Source organism: Pseudopipra pipra, chromosome 6 (assembly GCF_036250125.1).
Source record: "Pseudopipra pipra isolate bDixPip1 chromosome 6, bDixPip1.hap1, whole genome shotgun sequence".
Taxonomy (NCBI): Eukaryota; Metazoa; Chordata; class Aves; order Passeriformes; family Pipridae; genus Pseudopipra; species Pseudopipra pipra.
The window spans coordinates 56,813,344-56,831,243 of NC_087554.1; the positions used below are offsets into that span (position 1 = coordinate 56,813,344).

General features: G+C 46.6%; 1 protein-coding gene across 6 annotated transcripts in view; it reads left to right on the forward strand.

Annotated features, from left to right (window-relative positions):
* Positions 1-1,868: 1,868 nt before the first annotated feature.
* Positions 1,869-17,900, forward strand: part of CEP170B (centrosomal protein 170B) — a 58,586-nt gene continuing 42,554 nt past the window's right edge. For 5 of the 6 annotated variants that reach the window (XM_064659342.1, XM_064659344.1, XM_064659346.1 and 2 more), the window contains exons 1-3: positions 1,869-1,973; positions 3,243-3,378; positions 15,171-15,260. In XM_064659342.1, the coding sequence (XP_064515412.1) occupies positions 3,274-3,378; positions 15,171-15,260 (195 nt within the window). In that variant the 5' untranslated portion in view covers positions 1,869-1,973; positions 3,243-3,273. The remainder of the gene's footprint in view (positions 1,974-3,242; positions 3,379-15,170; positions 15,261-17,900) is intronic. The other variant, XM_064659348.1, reaches the window with a different exon arrangement.

Sequence of the window (17,900 nt, forward strand, 5' to 3'; positions counted from 1 at the left end):
TTATAAAAAATTAAGCTATAGGTCAGTTAAATCGATAATAAAACATCACTCAATGACAGGATAACCTGGCAAATATGGTGGAAGTCCATTTTTATTTATAAAGGATTTCTATTATCTCATGGCAGCACTCAATGCAAAAGCCTTCAAAGTGCCTGGAAGTGGCAGCTGCTCACTCCATCCTCCTGACAAAAGTCCAAGGGACATGGCATGCTGCAAGGGTGTGGTGCTCCACTCCAAGGAGAGACCTAGAGCACTCCAATAAAACACAGATGCTGCAGCCTCAGCCAGCTTCAAAGACTTTGAAGATAATCATACCTTGAAATCACCCTGGGGCAGGACGTATTTGCCAAGGAAGAAGTCAAATGTTGATTAAAGAAGGTAATAATACTATTAATTAAATAATGACAAAGTCCTACTGCTCTTCAGAAAGAGGAGGAAAAGGAGGAAATGCTGTTTTCCTTCCCACCTCACAGTCCTGCTGCAGCTTGTTTTGCCCTCCCTGGCTCCTCAGCCTTGCAGCAAAGCTGAAAACTAGGAGTAAACCCATGGAGTGATGTGGCTGTAGGACTGCCACCAGCCAGTGGTGTGCTGGACCTGTGGTTTCCATGCCATCAGGCTTTAAAGAACACCACTGAAGACACCAAGGGAAGCTCTTGCATGTGACTGAGAGAAACGATACTCAAATCCAAATGTGCAGTGTACAAACGCAAAGCTGCCTTTCTAGCTGGAATATGAGCCTGGGGAAACAGCACTATGAACTTGATGTCTTCCTGAAGTCTTTTCTTAGCCGCCTGTGTCAGCTGGAGCCAGAGCGCCAGTGCAAAGCTGCTGCTGTTTGCAGCTCCACTGACATCTGCGGGAGTTGGGGCTCTCTTGAAAAAGCTTTTGTATCAGCATATAGTTGGATCCATTGCCATAATACTCAATGTTCCTCAAAATGGGAAAAAAAGCGGTCATCGCTCCCTGCACTTACTGCTCTTCAGGATTTTCTAGTTACCCACAGCTGAAAAGAACCCATAAAATGGCATGTCCTTTCACAGCACCCATTTCAGGCTCTCATTCCATGGTCAGATGCTCAAGATTAACTCTGTCCTGCCAACTGCATTTAGGTACTGCCCCGCAAGAGGACTCGAGGAGTGTATGTGGAGATGGATGCCAACTCGCTCCCTGGCAGAGAGTGAGAGAGGCTGGTGCTAGGGCTCGCTTGGGTGGCAGAGTAGGCTGTGTTGAGACTTGGGTGGGAGAAGAGGCTGTGTTGGGGACTTGGGTGGGAAAAGAGGCTGTGTTGAGGCTCACTTGGGTGGGAGAAGAGGCTGTGTTGAGGCTCACTTGGGTGGGAGAAGAGGCTGCCATTGGGGCTGGCTCCAGTGGCTAGTGGAGGCAGCATCTCTGGTCCCATGGCATCAAGCTTACGTGTTAGGCCTTCCCAAGTCAGGGACAGCTGCATTCCAGTCAGTGAGATGTCAGAGGCTCCGCTGGCATTTGCTAAGTCCTCCTGAGAGCCTGAAATGAGGGGTGCTGAACCAGGGCACTGCATTGGCACAGGTTGCCCAGAGAAGCTGTGAATGCTCCATCCCTGGAGGCGTTCAAGGCCAGGCTGGATGGGTCTTTGAGCAACCTGGTCTAGAGGCTGGCATCCCTGCGGTGGGCTGGAACTAGCTGATCTTCAAGAGCCCCTCCAACCCAAGCCATCCCACGGTTCTATAACACCGCACCGATGACACGCGGCCCAGAACCCCCGCAGGCACCTGCCGCTCAGGCGCCCCGGCAGCACCGGCGAGCCCCCAGCGGGTCCGTCCGGGGGTGAAGGCGGCGGTGCCGCGGCCGGGCCCGGCAGGGCTGGAGCCGCCTCCTGACGTCGGGAACCTGCGGCGCGGGGGCGGAGCGGGGCGGGCGCCGGGAGCGGCCCGCGGGGCAGGCACAGCCGGCTGGCGGGGCGCGGCGCCGCTGCCACCGCGCCAGGGCCGCACCAGGTAGGGCGGGCGGCGGGCGGGGGCCGGGGGGCTGCGGGGCCGCCGCACAAAGGGGCTCGGCCGGCGGCTCTCCCGCCTCCCCCTCCCCCGGGGCGCTTTGTCGGGGGCCGCGGTGCGTGGCGGCCGCTCGCGTGTTGTCGCGACACGGGCGCGGCGACCGGCCCGGGCTCCCGGAGCGGCGGAGGGAGCGCGGCGGGCGCGGCGGGTCCGTCACCCCCCACCCCGCCCGGGGACGTCGCTCGCCCGTCCCCACCTGCGCTGCCTGGCGCCGGGGAGGCGGCGGTGGGGCCGGGAGCGCCGCGCAGCGCGGGGAAAATGGAGATCTCCTTCCCCCGGTGCGCTTAGGAATGCAACTTGGATCCACCGGGAGGTGGGTGAGGGGAGGGCGAGAGCCTGGCGTGTGCCGCTGGATCTCCCTCCCTTCAGCCGGGGAGGGCAAAATGGGATGTTGTGGGAGAGGCCGCAGGAACGGGCTGCCCGCAGCCGGGCTGTGGCAGCGACAACAAACAGGTGTGGCAGGGAGAGTCCTCGGGAAGTGCCGCACGCAGGTCGCGGCCGCCGCTCCCCCGCCCGGTGTGCGCCGAAACCCCCCGGTGGGAATCGCAGCCTGTGCTTCCAGTCCTGGGGTGGCAGAGCGGTCTGGTGCTTGGACCAGCTCATGCAGCGGGGGAGGAAGGAAGGAAGGATTTGCGGGCTCCCAACTTACATCAGTGTGGAAGTGGGATGAGCAATAGGGAGGCTGGTCTCCTCCCTCCCAGCACTGGTGTAACCACTCCTGGGAGTGCGCTGGGAAGGGTTAGAGGAGCCAGGTTATGTCACCTCACTGATGTGCTGGTCCAGATTTTTGATGGTGGTGGAAGCTCAGGCTGTGGTCCGTGCACAGCGGTAGCGATGAGAAAGTGTTCTGGAAGAGAGATCTTTGTTGTTTTTTCTTCCCCCCCCCACTATATTTCATCATTTCATTGGTTGGATTCAGCTGGATGCTTCATTTTTTTAAACAATCCTTTCTTAAGACTTCTCCCTTAGTCTTACTTTGCTGTGGGAATATTTCCAGGGCTGCAGAGCTGCTACACATGGCACATGGGCAGCAGGTCCTGGGACACACTTCACAGCTTCTTGTTGCCACCAGAAATTTAAGACATGAACACAGAGTGGAAGAGGCAGCACTGGGTCCCATGGCAGAGGGAAATTTGGGCACTGTGGCTATGCACTGATGCGCTTGCGCATTTCATTGATAACTCATTGTGTGTTGTGGTTTTTTGTGTTTAGGATGTATAAAGGTTAAGTGCCAAGCGCCAAAATGAGCGTGACTTCGTGGTTCTTGGTGAGCAGCACTGGCATTCGCCATCGGCTCCCTCGGGAGATGATATTTGTTGGCAGAGATGACTGTGAACTGATGCTCCAGGTAACATGGCTCTTTTTCTTGTTGTTGTTTCTCCTGAAGATTCAGTAGATATGAATGTAATGCTAGGGATCTGTAGAGATGTTCCATGCTTTCTTCAAGTGACATCTTTTAAAAGGAACTTCCTTTTTTTATCCTGAGTCTGTGTTTCCCACGAAGACTTCATATGTTTGTGACAGTTCAAGTGGGGTTTCTTTCAAATTGCCGTGTCATCAGATGGATAGGATCTGTAGTGGTGGGAGATTAATCAAATAGATTAACTGTCTTGATGCTACTAGAAGCAGTAAACAAAGACATACCATTCTGTCCTGATCTGCGATTATGCTGCTGGGTTTTTTAGCCGTTAATACATGTGCCGTTTACATGTGATTTGAATGCAAGGAGGGTTTTTTGTTTACCAGTTTTTCCCTTTAAGTTTGATTAAATTGTTAGCACTTATATCTCTCACTGAGCTGTTTTTATCATGGTAGGAAATACTGATGTTTAGCAGAGAAACTCTAGCTGGTGGGGTGAGTAGCGTTGTGGCCTCTTCCCAAAGTAATTGTGTTACTTGGGTAAACTTGCAGCTTCTGTCAGTGCTTTCCATACCAGCATGTGTCTCTGCTGGACCTAATCCAGCGTTGTCTGAAGTGTTGACTGTGGTCTGATGTTTGACAGTATCATGTAGTGGATGTCACTCCTAACAAATGGAGCTGGAATCTTGCAAAGAGCTTTTGACGTGAGCAGTTTAGCTCAGGAATTTATAGAAGCTCAGAATTAAATTAGTGCTTCTGCTAGACCCATGCCACAAGTACTTAAATGCACAAAAAATGTTTGATTGCACCAGCCTGTCCCCCTCTTGCCCCTTTACAAAGGTGGCACACGTGTCTGTTGGTCGCAAAATTAGGAAGCTTCCTGCACAGCTAGATCTCCCTCATAATTTCCACTGCTATCACAGATACGTCCTAAATGCTGTGCTGATGATCTACTGAGCAGACTGTATTTGTTATTACTGCAGAGATTTTGTATCAGGAGGTCTGTTTAGGGAGGTAGAAGTTCTTGTACAAGGTGTACTTGGAAGGCAAGGTGCTGTCTAGCTGTAATAAAATGTTAGTGCCCGCAAAAGGAGAGCTTGCAGTGTTTGTACTGCTCTGCTGTCTGGCAGTGAATGGCATGGCTGTGCTGCAGTGGTAGAGTCTGAAGCTCCTGTTCCACAGCAGATCGTTTGTTTGGGTTCTCCCATGAATCAGACTATCTTTTATTTCATGTTTCTACATGTCTGACTGGTGAGGCATGTAAAGGTGAGACATTAAGAATGTCCTGATATTTTCTGTAAGTCTGCATTTGGCTGCTCAGACACCTGAATGCTGTGTTCTCTCATGACTTGGAGAAAACACATAGTGGCCTTGGTTTCCAGAAATGGCCTGAGTTTTAAGCTGCCCATCTTAATATCTTTTGAAGGTATTGAGTGTTGTTTTTTTTACTGTCAGATTTCAGTACTCTGACAGTCAGGTGTCTGAAGCTGTGCATCCTAAAATACAAGTACCCAAATACCAGTTATGCTTAAAATGCATTGCTTGTTTCTCTGTTTGTTTATGGGGTTGACTGGATGTTGTGGATTGTGAGTCACTTTGTACCAACCAGAGTATTTCATGCTTCTTTGAAAGTCTGAGCTGGCTTGTCAATGTTGCTTGTGGACTAGCAGCCTTGTGACACTCAACATTTGCCATGTGCTTTTCTACAAGGTAAATGAATTGAGATTCCTGGAGGAGACAGCAGGATCCTTAAAACAGTTGTATTTGGGGGCTCATAGGTGGTGCTGGGTAGTATGAAAAGAAGTTTCCTTTATTTCACCAGAGTGAAGGCTCTGGATTGTCTGTAAAAGCCAGCAGTTTGTGTTCACAGAGTGAGCTACATGTGACCCTTTATAAACTAGTTTACTATCTCCAGTGATAAAGCTTTTTCTAGTATCACATTTAAGGTCTTGTTTTGAACAGCACAGCACAGTACTTTCCTAGTCATTTGCTTACAGAGATGTTTTCCAGAGCTACCTGGGGCTCCAAATGAGATGATTGTAGTAAGACTCAACGCAGAACAGAGATTGTGAACAGAGACTTGATATCTGAGCAGATGGAGGATGAGATCTAAAAATAGACTTTTCCCCTACTGTGACTGTCCATGTCACAAAATCGTTGTGCAGACTGGCACAATCATTTGTCTTGGGGGAAGCTTAAGAAGCAGGGCAGTTATCAGAGCAGATGGACATAGCTCTTGTGACAGTTGTTTGCACCTTGTAGTATTTCTGTGGTGCTGACCCTGAAACTGTATATTTGCTGCACAGTTATTTTGCATATATATTTCAAGATACTGGCATTTAATCCTTTAAAGTGCACAGCTGGGCACAGACTGGCAGTGACTGATGACCTGGTTGGTGTTTTTTCATCTCTAAGACTGTTACTGCTTAGTGATTTCACCGTGATATGGTTTGTGGTTCCCTGTTGAGACCATGTGTGTAACACGGTGTGCAAACACACGACACAGAGATGATCTTTGTCCTGCAGTCTTGCCTTTCTCATTTTACTGTTTTAGGAGTGTCTTGTCTTTTGATATTTTCTTGGAACATGGTGTCTCAAGGTATCGGATCCCTAAACAGAAAAAAATGATGGCTTTGTCACTGAATAATCAAGCTTTAGTTTTGCTTGTTTTACTTAATTCATACAGGTGTTGGATTTACTTTCCGATTTATAAAGAGGTGAAGAAACTCAGAGTCTTTAAGCTTAAAATTAAGTAGGTCTGATAGCAGGGACACATAATCTACCTTGATATTTTCCGTACCTACTAAGAGGATTAGAAATATTTTAAATGTTTTTGCAGCACTCTAAAGCTTCTTGTAGGAGTAAATGCGAGATTTACATTGGGTTTGAATGTCAATGCATGGGTTGGCATGCACTGTTGTTACCAAAGCCAAGGGCTCAATTCTGTCCTTTTTCTGGAGAACAATGCTTGATTTCAGCAGTCTCACTGGTCCCTTCAGGTAACAGTCAACAAACTGCAGGAGTATGGAAATCTGGACCTCTAACTTGCCCTAGTGTGGTTTTTTAATGTGAAGGATGGTAGTAGTAGGAAGTAATGCTCTGAAAAGGTTTGATCTTTTTTTTTTTTTTTTTTTTAAACCAGAATTAAAAGAGCTTTTGGAGCATCTTGGAGAAAGTAATTCTCCCCTCCCCCCAACATCCTTCTTAGTTGCCATTTTTACCGGCTTTGATCACTTGCTTAATGTGATGGGTATTTACTCAGGGGACAAACATTCTGCAAACTCAAAATTTTCACTTAACCATTAAAACATTAAAACATTACCCTCTGCTCCTAAGCAAAACATTTTTTTTTGCCCTTTTTTTTTTTCCTAAATGTAAATATTTAGCAGAATGGAAAGCAGGGTCATGATTTCCCTGTTTTTGTTTGAGAGTGCTGTTTACTGGAAAAATTAAGAAAGAAAAATGTTTAACCAATGCTCCCTTGAGCATTTTACTCCCTTTAAAGTGATTGTCTGGGTGTGCAGTTGTCCTACCGTGGATGAGTTTGTACACGAGTGTGAGCTATGGCAGGAGTAGGTGGAGACAGCATGATGCTTTCTGTTTTATGCCTTTGTCCTGTGTGCCTTTTGAGACAACTTGACATTTCCTATCAGGAGACACTGTTTGCAATTGCTTATAATTCTGCTAAACTTTGTAACTGTTTGGGATGAGAGTTTATTTTCCAGGTGTCTGTTTTAGGCAGTGTGTTCTGGACGTGATCATCTCCCGTCTTTGGTCTTTGCTGTGAGCAGCTCTGAGAAAAATGCTGTTTTCTTCATGTCAATTATTTAAAAATATATTTAACCTGTTCTTTGAAGTTCTGGCATTATAGAGCTGGGGCACTGAAGCTTTTCAAGAGTAAATGCTTACGTTGGAGGTGGTTGATTTTCTCCCCCCCGCCTCCCCAGTCAAAAATCTAAATGTGTTTGACCAAGTTCCAAACCTTTGAAGAAAAGCTGGAGTTTGCATGTGGTCAGCAGGGCCTTGTTTGATACTATTGTCTTTAGTGATTTCATCTTGGAGTGAGGTTGGCAAAGAGATGGATTGGAGAACTGTTTCAAGTTGGGCAAAGAGGAACTGGGTACAGGGATTCTTAAGGCTGAGGTATAGATGTAAGAGCATCTGCACTAGATTAGATCAAGATGCATCTAGCTCAGTATCCTGACTCAGGCAGTGGTCAAAGCAGCTGTCGAGGAAAGTGTGAAGACAAGCCAAGAGTGTAATACTTCCAGAGTGCTTGTTCAACCTCTTGGACTGTGTTTCAGGAAGCCAGAGGCCAGATCTTTGCGTCTAGTGGTTGGATTCCTATAAAACTTCACCAAGAGATTAAGATTTGGCCAAGTGAGGAAGTACAACAAGGATTCTGTTATTTGTGCAGAGTGAGAGGTGGAACAACAGGACTTGGAAAAGTGAAGGGTGGTGCACATAGGGCAGAAGGTGTTCAGTGTGGGCCAAGTGGGAATTGCAGGATGTAACTGCCGAGCAGCATCGCCCTTAGGCCTGAGATGGGTCAAGACGTGGTATTATTCTAGTGTCAGCAGATATTTATGAAAGCTACTAGCCAAACATCTGTCACTGGTCCATATGGTACATCACTTGCTGCTTATGATATCAATTAGTTCAAGTGGTAGGGGCTTGTGAGCTGAACATACAAGTTCGTTCTTCCGGTGAGTCAGATAAAAGGTAATAATACTGCGTTTTCCTCTTTTTAGCTTGCTTTGTTAAAAAGCTAGGGAATTACAAGCATTCTAGGCATAGGAGGAATATTCCTATGGCTGCTAAGTCAAGTGTTTATAACTGCGGAGCAGTTACAACATTACTAATGCGAAGGCTGCCTGTGTAATCCTGCTTCTGCCCCTGTGTACACAGGCATGAAGATGCAATCTGTTATTGTGTCGTTACCGGGCATTTTTTCCCTCAGGATCTGTTCTGTGTTTGGTGTGCAGGGCGCACGGCACGCTCCGCAAATAACACGGTGCGAAGATGAGCCCTGCGTGTGTGTGACATCTGGTCAAATTAGGGTTTTGTTGACCTGATGTATCCTGCCTTCCCTTGTCCGTACTTGATAATACCATGTCTCTCCTGTGTAGTTAAGTGAGTGCATACATAAACAAGTGCGAATAGGTGTGGCTTAGTTTGTCTGCAGATTATGCTGGGGAGAGGCAGATGGTGTGAATTTGGTAGATTATCTTTTACCTGGTATTTCTTAGATGAATTCACCACAGTGCAGATGTTATATCCCTCCATTGATCACGGGTTTCCTGCATTGGGAGCTCCCAGAAGAGGCCATGGGGAATCTCTGCTGGTTTTTGTATCCCGACCTCCTTCCCCATGGAATTGTAGGGCTGAAGAGGGAAACTGTAGTTGGGATAGAGAAATGCCCCACTTGTGCTGTTTTGCTGCATTTATCCAGAGGGTGTAAACAAGCACCTAAGTTAGTCCCTGCATGTTGGGAATTGCCAAGAGTAATTTGTTAGGTGTTACAAATGAAGTAGGTGTCTTACAGCCAGAAGGGAATGGATCTAGCCTTGGGAAGGTGCTTCTTTTTGACAGGTAGTGTTTCCGGGTGCTGGGGCAGCAGCTGTGGGAGGAAGGATGCATGTCCCGTATTTCCAGGCCTAGAGTTGTTTTTTTGGCTCTTCCTTCTCCCATTGTGTTCTGTTAATGTGCAGTTGACGGGAGGATTAAGATGGCTGATGAAGTGTGGGCGTAAGAGGCCAGAGGCATGGCAGGACAGGCAAACCTGGGAGGGGAGTTCATTGCTGGAGGCAGGGTAAGGAGAGAGGTGATGGTGGCACTGGAGGCAGGTGGTTATTAGGAGTGAGAGGGCTCCACGGGGCTGGCAAGGTGCTGGAAGCTGGGCTTGTGTAGGGAGGGTTTGTCCCTCTGTGGAGTGAGCAGAGAAAAAGGGGACCCCTTTCCTGTATGAGATCCCGATCCAGGACTATAAAGAGTCAGGCTTCTGTCCCACCTAAAATGATGCTTTTCCATGCCTCCTGGGTGGCTGCGTAAAACAAAGGGAAAGCCAGTGTGTCTGTGGGCAGTATGTTCCCTGCCTGTGGTCAGGATCTGACCCTGGATCACCTGAACCAGTGCTTCACTTTGGGAATAGGGGAACCAGCAAGCAAAAACCCATTTTACCCCAAAATAAGGGGTTAAGTTTTTACAGGAACCATGCCAGCCTCCAAATCCCTTTGCCAAGCTGTGGGGATTACAGTTTCATTTTCCTGGGGGATTTCTCTCTTTTGTTCAGTGCCTTATTTTTTCATGAATACTCAGGCCCTGGTCCTGCCATCGATCCACAAAACCCACGATCTTGGCTGCAACAAAGCTGAAGGCAGGAGCCTCTGCAGCTTGAGAGCTGTAAAGCAAGTCCATCCCTGGGATAAGGTGGCTACACTTGCTGAAGAGATATTTGTCTGCCTAGGCAGAGTCATTAGAAGCTGTCAGCTCCTGCCCCTGGGAGCGATCAGGCTGCCTCTCGTGGGGGTGGCACATTTGCAACCAGCCTGGGGCAGGACAGAGCATTCAGTGATATTCTGGAAAAGTACTGAAGCAGCCAATACACACAATGCTGTGAAATGCATTGTGGATCATTAAATGTTATCCAGCTTTTTACTTTTGAGAAGCAAAATTCACATTTTGGGTCAGAATGCAAGGGATTTTTTTTATTTATTTTTTTTTATTTGGCTTTGCCTGTCTCTGTTCTAAAGTGGGACACCAACAGAGGTTTGTATTCCCTTACTGGGACACTTGTGCAGAGCACAGTACTGGCAGAAATGTAACCTGTTCACTATGGAAAGTATTTGAGCAACTGTTTATTGCATGCTGCCACCAGAACTGCCAGACGTGCACAACAGACTGCAGTGAGGAACAGGGAAACTGCTCTCGTTTGTTTATTTTATCTCCAATACCACGGTGCCTCACGGCACCGGCAGGGCTGAGGTCCAAATCTCAACCCTGAGCAGGAGGCTCTCGCCCATGGTAATTCTCCTGAGAAAAAAGTAGCATCTGTATCCGTGTAGACAGCTGAGCTGCGTCTGCTCCCCGGCCCTGTGGGGAAACGCAGGCTGTCTGGCTGTATTTCTCCTCCTGCCTTCCTAAGCAGGTCTTGTTTCCTTGTGGGCTTTGCTTGGCGTCTCTGCTTTTGCTTTCATCCTGAGTGCCCTCTTCTATGTATCAGACCCTTCACCAAAAACAGAAAGCTGTGGGGTGTCTGCAGCGCACGTAGCCAGCGTGATTTGTGCCTCCATGGAGACTCCTGCGCGCTTCTGAAGCTGCTTTTGCTGCTCCCATGCCAAGCAGGGGCTTTTGTTGATTTGATGTGTGCAGTTTTGAGAATCACAAGCAAGCTGCCTGGTTGCATGACTGATTGGAGACTGGTGATCCAAGATCTTAGTACTGGTATGGGACTGGCAGACCCACAGGTGCCATTCCTGTGTATGTTTTGGACTATTTGCTTAATATGATCTTGAGAGAAAGAAGAGCTATAAAGTACCTCTGTCCTCAGTTACATGCTGCGTGTGCGTTTTGTCTACTAGGTATTTAAAACATGAGGCATTGTAGATGGTATGACGGAGAAGCAGCACAACCTTATATTAGGAAGTGATTTGAATGTCTGGAAATGCCAGCCCTGGATGAGCCTAGTGTAGTAACAAATCAGTGTCCAATGTTTTCCCTGCAGAGAAGTGTAAATGTACTTAATCAGAAAAGCACACGTGTTCTCCTGAGAGTTGTTTTCATTTGATAACAGGTCCAGTGTTGGGATATGGTGAGAACCCTGTACTCTTCCTTCATTCCCAGCCTCTCAGAATGTACCCTTCTTTCTTGCCTGCAGATCACTGCTGTTTAGGAGGACACCTCCCTTGCTTGCCTTCTTTTCCTCTTCTCAATCTCTCCAGCTCTGGTTTTGTGATTTGGATCCAAGCAAAACCTCAGTGATCCTTGCCCATAGTTCAGGAGTGCTTCTGGCTTCATCACAAGTGCTTTTCTCGTTAAATAGACTAACTGCAAGGATGTACTGGTTCTTTGCTGCTTTTGACATCTGGATATAGGCAATTCAGGGTTTTTCAACACTTTATTGGAAATTCTGTTGTGATTTTTTTTTTTCTTGGACCTCTGTGTCCTCTCCTGACATATGGATCAGTCTTGCCTTTTGTTGTGGAGGTAGTGGTTGATCATTAAGCAGGTCTCAGTATTTGGTGCAAGTGTGCATTTAGGCTAGGGAGTCTTCTTATGTTTGTGATTCAGTCAACTTAATTGCAGTTTTTCAATTTATAAATGCCTAAAATCTTTACAGTGGAGTTGCAGCTCTGCACCCATAGGCAGCTCTATAACATGTTGACTCAGGTTTCCTAAATCACTTTCTGTGATTCAGTGGGTCACATATTATAAACCACTGGCCTGCTAGGCTGAAGTGACTTCTGCAGGACTGTTCGCGGGCTCTCGGTTGTTAGCAGTCTGGACACTGGTTAGTCTCTTCTTGGGAAGTGGGATTGAGGCACTTTGCTCCTCTGTCTGGGAGCAAAGGCACCACCAGCCTCTGGGTTGCTGCTGTCAACTGCACACAAGAGCAGTTTATGTTAAATGTGACTGATGTTGAAATAAACCACACCTCAGTTCTCAAGTAAGAGTGACCTTTGGCAAGTCTGCATCGAAATAAATAAGGTGTGAATTTAGTTATTTTAAGTTGAGTTTCCTTGGAGACAGGCCCTTAGGAACTCCTGCTGCCAGTTCCTGTGATGTTTGCTGGTTTAACATAAACAAAACTAAGAAAATCCCTCTCTTCTCCACAAAAGCATGAAATTTCACAGAGGTGCAATCTGGGTAACAGTTTGCTGTGTTCCTGATGTGCTCTTTAAAGAGGTGCTGAGAGGTTGTATGAAGACTGTGGGTCAGATTTTGCATATTGTTTTTACTCCTTTTGTTATGGGCTTTCTTGAACACAGCTGAAACTTCCTTGGAAAACAGGAAGTTTTGGCATAAATTGGTTCCTTTGGTGACCTCTTCCTACATTTATGTAGGGTAATATCATGTTGCTGGAATACATGTCTGCTCCCCTGAGATGACCCTCATCTGATTTGGGACCCCTGAGTGGCTGTAGTCAGCTGTTGTAAAACAAAGCAGACCGAAGGGTGTGCTGACCTACATCAGGGTCAGATGCTGGGCGAACAGAATTTTTGAGAGACAGCTGGTTCCCAGAAATAAACTTTTATTTAGATGACCTGTGGATTCCTTTAAAATCAGATACCAAATGAAATCTACCCCATTTTTTTTCTGGGTTACCTTTTTGGGGTGGAAGCATTTCTGTACTTGGAGGGGGACTAGAGGGTTTGTTCTGCCTTTAAAGTCTGTTAATCTTTAAATGAGTCTCTATGACGTGCTGTAAAAAGGTAAAGCAAACATTGCTGCACTAGTTAATCAATGTTCCCTCACATCTCATTGGGAACAGTGATGTCCACAATTTCAGGTAGCAGAGGGACCAGGGATGACCACATCTTTGCAGGCCCTGTACTCAATTGTCTCTGAGTCCAGCAGGATGAAGTACTTAAATGGCCATGGATGAGGGGAAGGGATGGTCTTCCCCCTCTCCTTTGTAGGAGAGCTGTGGTGAACCCTGTAGGAGCCCCAGCCCAGGTGCAGTGCCCACACAGCCAGACTGTTGTGGGGACAGACCCTGGGCTCACATCCCCTCAAAGCATGGGAGGGACCACGTGGCAGGTCAGAAACAACCCCAGCTTGCGTAGCATGAGCTGCTGTGATACCTGATACTGTGACAGGAGACATTCCTGTCCTCCTGCCGTGTGCTGAGGGGCAGGGCCTGGCAGCATCCCTCAACTATCCTTACCTGGACCATCCTTACCTTACACTGCATACCATGCCATAGCAACTCAGGCAATTGCAAAATGGACTGAGGGGCTGCATCTCATGTGAGTAGTAACGGAGAACCAGCAGCTTCACACTGCAAATGCTTAAGCCCTGCCCAGCCTTGAGGTCACAGGTCAGACACCAAGCGTGGGGATGGCATGGGAGTGAGGGATTTGCATGTGCCCCTTCTGGGAGGACATTGCTGTGAGTTGATTCCCATGTTTAGTGCTCAGCAAGGCAGGAAACATAGGTGGGATGTTCCCAACCACCTTGTCTCTGCCTGTCCCACCAGTTCTTATTGGTATCTTTGGGGGGTGATTGATGTCTGAGCAGCACCAGCTGGAGAGCAAAGCATGAAGTGCTGCCTTGTAAGTTCAGTAGTGTATGGATAACTGTGTTAGAAAAGGAGCTGGAGGCATGGACCCAAACTGCCCTTCTCCTCACTGCCTCTGCTTGGAGTGTCATGTCACTAATGGTGTGAGGGACATAGCAAGGTGGAAGGGCAATCTTCTGGCCAGGTGTGTGCTTGCTTCATTTTGGTACTTCAGGGTTATCCTGGAGGACACATCTCCTGGGCTGATGTGTGCTCTGCAGGGAAAGGAGGTGCCATTTGTCAGCTGTTGCAGTATTACCAATGTGCTTGACATTGGCAGGGCCAGAAGAAATTCCTGCAAATAGCAGCAGTTTGTCTGAAAAAAGCCTCTGTGTTTTCACCAGGAATGCCCTGAAACAATCTTTGCCTCTGCATGCTTGCAGGGAAGCAGATAATGGCCTGCTGAGAGCGGTGCTGTGGAAACCAGCATGTTTATACTTGGGAAAAGGGAAGGATTTTTCACCAAGAACTTGTTTGTTGATGCCCAGGAAGATGAGGATTAGCTGACTTGAGGCCTGGCTTGTCTCCCTGCTCTGGTAGCATGCCCTCCCCTCCTCTGGCCTGGAATACCAGTGCTGTGTGCATGCTGGTGGAGCGACCAGTTCCAGTGTCTGGCTGAGGTCAACTGCAGCCAGAATTCAAGTTACAAGAGGGAGTAGGTCTAAATACCAACAGTCTGATGTCTTTATAGCTGTAACACACCATATTTCAAAATAATTCGTAGATCTCATTCTTCCTCAGAAGTCTGACACGATTCTTGCTGAAGTGTCATACTCTGTTTTGAAGATAAGGTGCATATGATACTTGTGCATTGTGGCAAAGCCAGTGGCACCAGGTCACCGTCAAGTTCAATGTTCTCAAACATAGCTTAAAATTTGAATTTTCCTGGCATTGCTTTCTTTCTCATTCCAGGTCTACTAACCTCTCTCCAACTTGGAACACATCCTAGAATTTTAAATCAACTCCAGGACATAATCCTGGGAACAGTATACATTGTTGGGAATGAGTTTGGTTTGTAATTTAAAAACTGATTTTTTTCTCTTTGAAAAATAGGAAGAAATGATCCCATATAGGAGCATCCCTAGTGATGAGGCCGCTGGCTTCAGCAGTTGAAAAATGTAGCTCTTCTAGTTCGCACTGGCTGAGATCCTGCCCCCCAGGCTTTCAGTTTGACTGGTTTTGTTCAGTGTGTATTGATATAATTTATTGAAATAATGGCATAGTCTTAACAGCCTTCAGTGATTTTTTTTTTTTTTTTTAATTTTTTTTCCCCCTCTCCATGCAAACAGTGTATTGTCTTCAGTGAACTGTTTAAACGACCGTGGAAGCGTTTACTTCTTATCCTTCAATTATCTGCAGTAGCAAATAACATTTAATCCTTCCTGCTTTCCCCCCCTCTCCCCCTACCCTGTATCAAGTTAGTTTAATGTCTAAATGTTGCTTTGATTAACCATGTCTCTCATGCCTGACCGGTCTCACGCTCACTGTGCTTCCATTGGCAGTCCCGCAGTGTCGATAAGCAGCACGCCGTGATCAACTACGACAAGGAGAAGGATGAGCACTGGGTGAAGGATCTCGGGAGCTTAAATGGCGTAAGTATCAAACCTCCCGGCTGGCGGAGGCAGACTCGGGGTGTGCTGAGTCTGCAAGTGCTCCTGTGCTCTCTAAATTCTGCTGTCAGGCCCTTTTGGGTCACTGCAGCTGTTGGCACGAGTTAAGCTAAACATACATAATTATTTGCAAGGCCCGAGATGGAGGTCATGTGGCATCTCGTCTTGGTGAATATTGTATTTCTTTCTCCCGGTGTCCTTGCAGAATGCTTCAGGGCTCCCCAAATCATAAAGTCCCTTGCAAAAGAGGAGGAAATAAATTCAGTTTCATGTTGGGCATGTTAACTTTAAACTGGCGATGAAGATTCTGGAGCGGCTGTTCAGCATGAGCAGGGTGACCTTCTGGCAAGTCATTTGTCAGTGCATGGAGTGATTTATGGGATGATGAGACATTTAATTTCTTTGGGGAGAAACTACTTTTTTTCTCTTTTGCCTGCCTTGCCCCTGGTTTGTGTGAAGACCAAGGGATAATGTGAGCCCAGAACAGGGAACTGAACCTGCCTCCATCTTAACCCTTGCTCTGCTCCTGAGTCATGCAGTGGTGTTAGGCAGCTCAGTGATGGTTTTGTTTGCCCACCTGCATTCTGTGATACTTAAATACACCATTGCAGTTTAAACTGTCCTAATGTCATAGCATGCCTCTATTTTGGCAGCTTCTTCATACCAGTGGAGCTATTCCTCTGCTGGAGCAGGTCTAAGCTCGATTCACATAATTGTCTTCCCAGTGGGAGTTTTACTGCAGTCATTGTTTTGGACTTAGAAACAGAAGCCCTCCACCATCACAACCACTAAACCACAAGAGGAGCCCAGAAACTTGTACAAAAACAGTGGCAAAAGCAGCCCTCAACTGTTCTGCCTCTTCTGGCATCTGAACACAGCACGAATGAGTGTTAATCCTTCTCGGCCTAATAGCTGAAGGCACAGAGCCCTGCTGAAATGGGAATATTTCCAGTAACTGGTCTGGGCTCTAGCTGGGCCCTGGGTTTAAAACCTGTGGTATTTAACTCATGGTGGCAAAATAGCAGCTAAAAATTGTGTTTACAAGAGAGGGAAGACTTGTACCACTAATTCTTTTATATCTTCACATGCTAAAGCATATGAATTTACAACATTTTAATAATAGACTTGTTCTCAGAGGGCGAGTGGAGTAAAAGGAGTTACAGCAGTGTCGTCTTCTGCAGCTGATCAAACAAATTTCTGTTGAAGAAGACTGTGGCCAAACCAAATTCACTTTGCAGGAAAGAAATATATGTCCTTATTTGAAAATTGTCATTAAAAACTTGTTTTCTCCCCTGAAACTAAAGAAATCACTTTTGAGGACTTTTTTGATTTTAAATCCATTTTCAGAATTTCCTTTTATTTTGTATTTAACTTTGAGTTGTCAACAATGCATTATATGGCTTTGCTGGATAATCTGGTTCATATTAATTGTCAAGATGTTTGTTTTTGTTATAATGTTCAGGTGATTCTTCAGTTCTCTATTCAGAGCTTTTTGGTTTTGAAGGTAGTGCTTCTATCTGCAGTAAGCATTTTCCTTGAGTTATTTTATCTGAAGTAACCATGGACAAATAGGTAACTATCAAAATGGGTTTTCTTGCAGACTTTTGCTTTGCAGAAAATTCAGCAAATAATTATTCCTGTTTCAGATGTGATTATTGTGGGTTTTTTAAATATTAAAACTTGCACATAAATTGGAATTCCGTGCCTTTTAACTAACTACAGTGTTTTTTATTCTGAAATTACAGGCCTGTTTCCCAGCTCTTCTGTAAATTGCCAGGAAGCTGGGGGCTGTTGTCTGCTGAGGTTCTAGTTTCCTGCTCAAGCATTTATTTTTCCTCTGTGGTTAATAATAGGTCTGATCATGCATGTTTGGCTTGGCTGAGGGGAGAAGGCAGAAGGACAAGGGGAGAAGGCAGGCTGTGCCTCAGTGACGAAAGCATGTAAATTCATTTTCTAGCATGATTTTGATTCCTCAGACCGTAGCTGCAGTTGTACTGAGGATACAAAGACCCAGCAGCCATTCCTGGTCCGAGAGGCTGGGTGAATCCCACCTTGCCAAGTCAGGTGTGTGTCTGGGGCTGCCCTGGATCCAACTCCGTGCCTAATCCCCATCAGCACCCTGGAGCTTCTTCAGCTGAGATTCTTATTTATTTGGCCCAGGTTATTACAAAAGTACATGGATTTATTTGTGAAATATGTCCATGACTTCTTGATGTGATCCTCAGTTGTTCTGCGAGAATTGCTTCACAGTGGGTCCGCTCAGAAAGCAGAGACATCAAAGGTGTTTGTTCACAGCTGTGAAGTACATTTCTTGCACCTTTATAAGGGTGTTAGTTTCTTTAGGCCTCAATTAACTGCCTGGAGCATGGGGAAAAGGAGTATGTGAATTTTTAGTGTGAGGAGTTTGGTGTCATGGACAGTGTGGCCTCAGATATCATGGTGATGGCGCTGCAAATATTTTTCCCCTTCTTCTGTGATAGGCTTTGCTTGTTAAATTATCAGGCCTTGGGGCTGACACCGGTCTTGTTTGACATCCAGCGGAAAACTGATTCCCAGCTCAGTAATTAAGAGTATGAGTTGCACTGTTTGCTCTTGCTGGTTGTGAAGGGTGTAGGAGAGCCG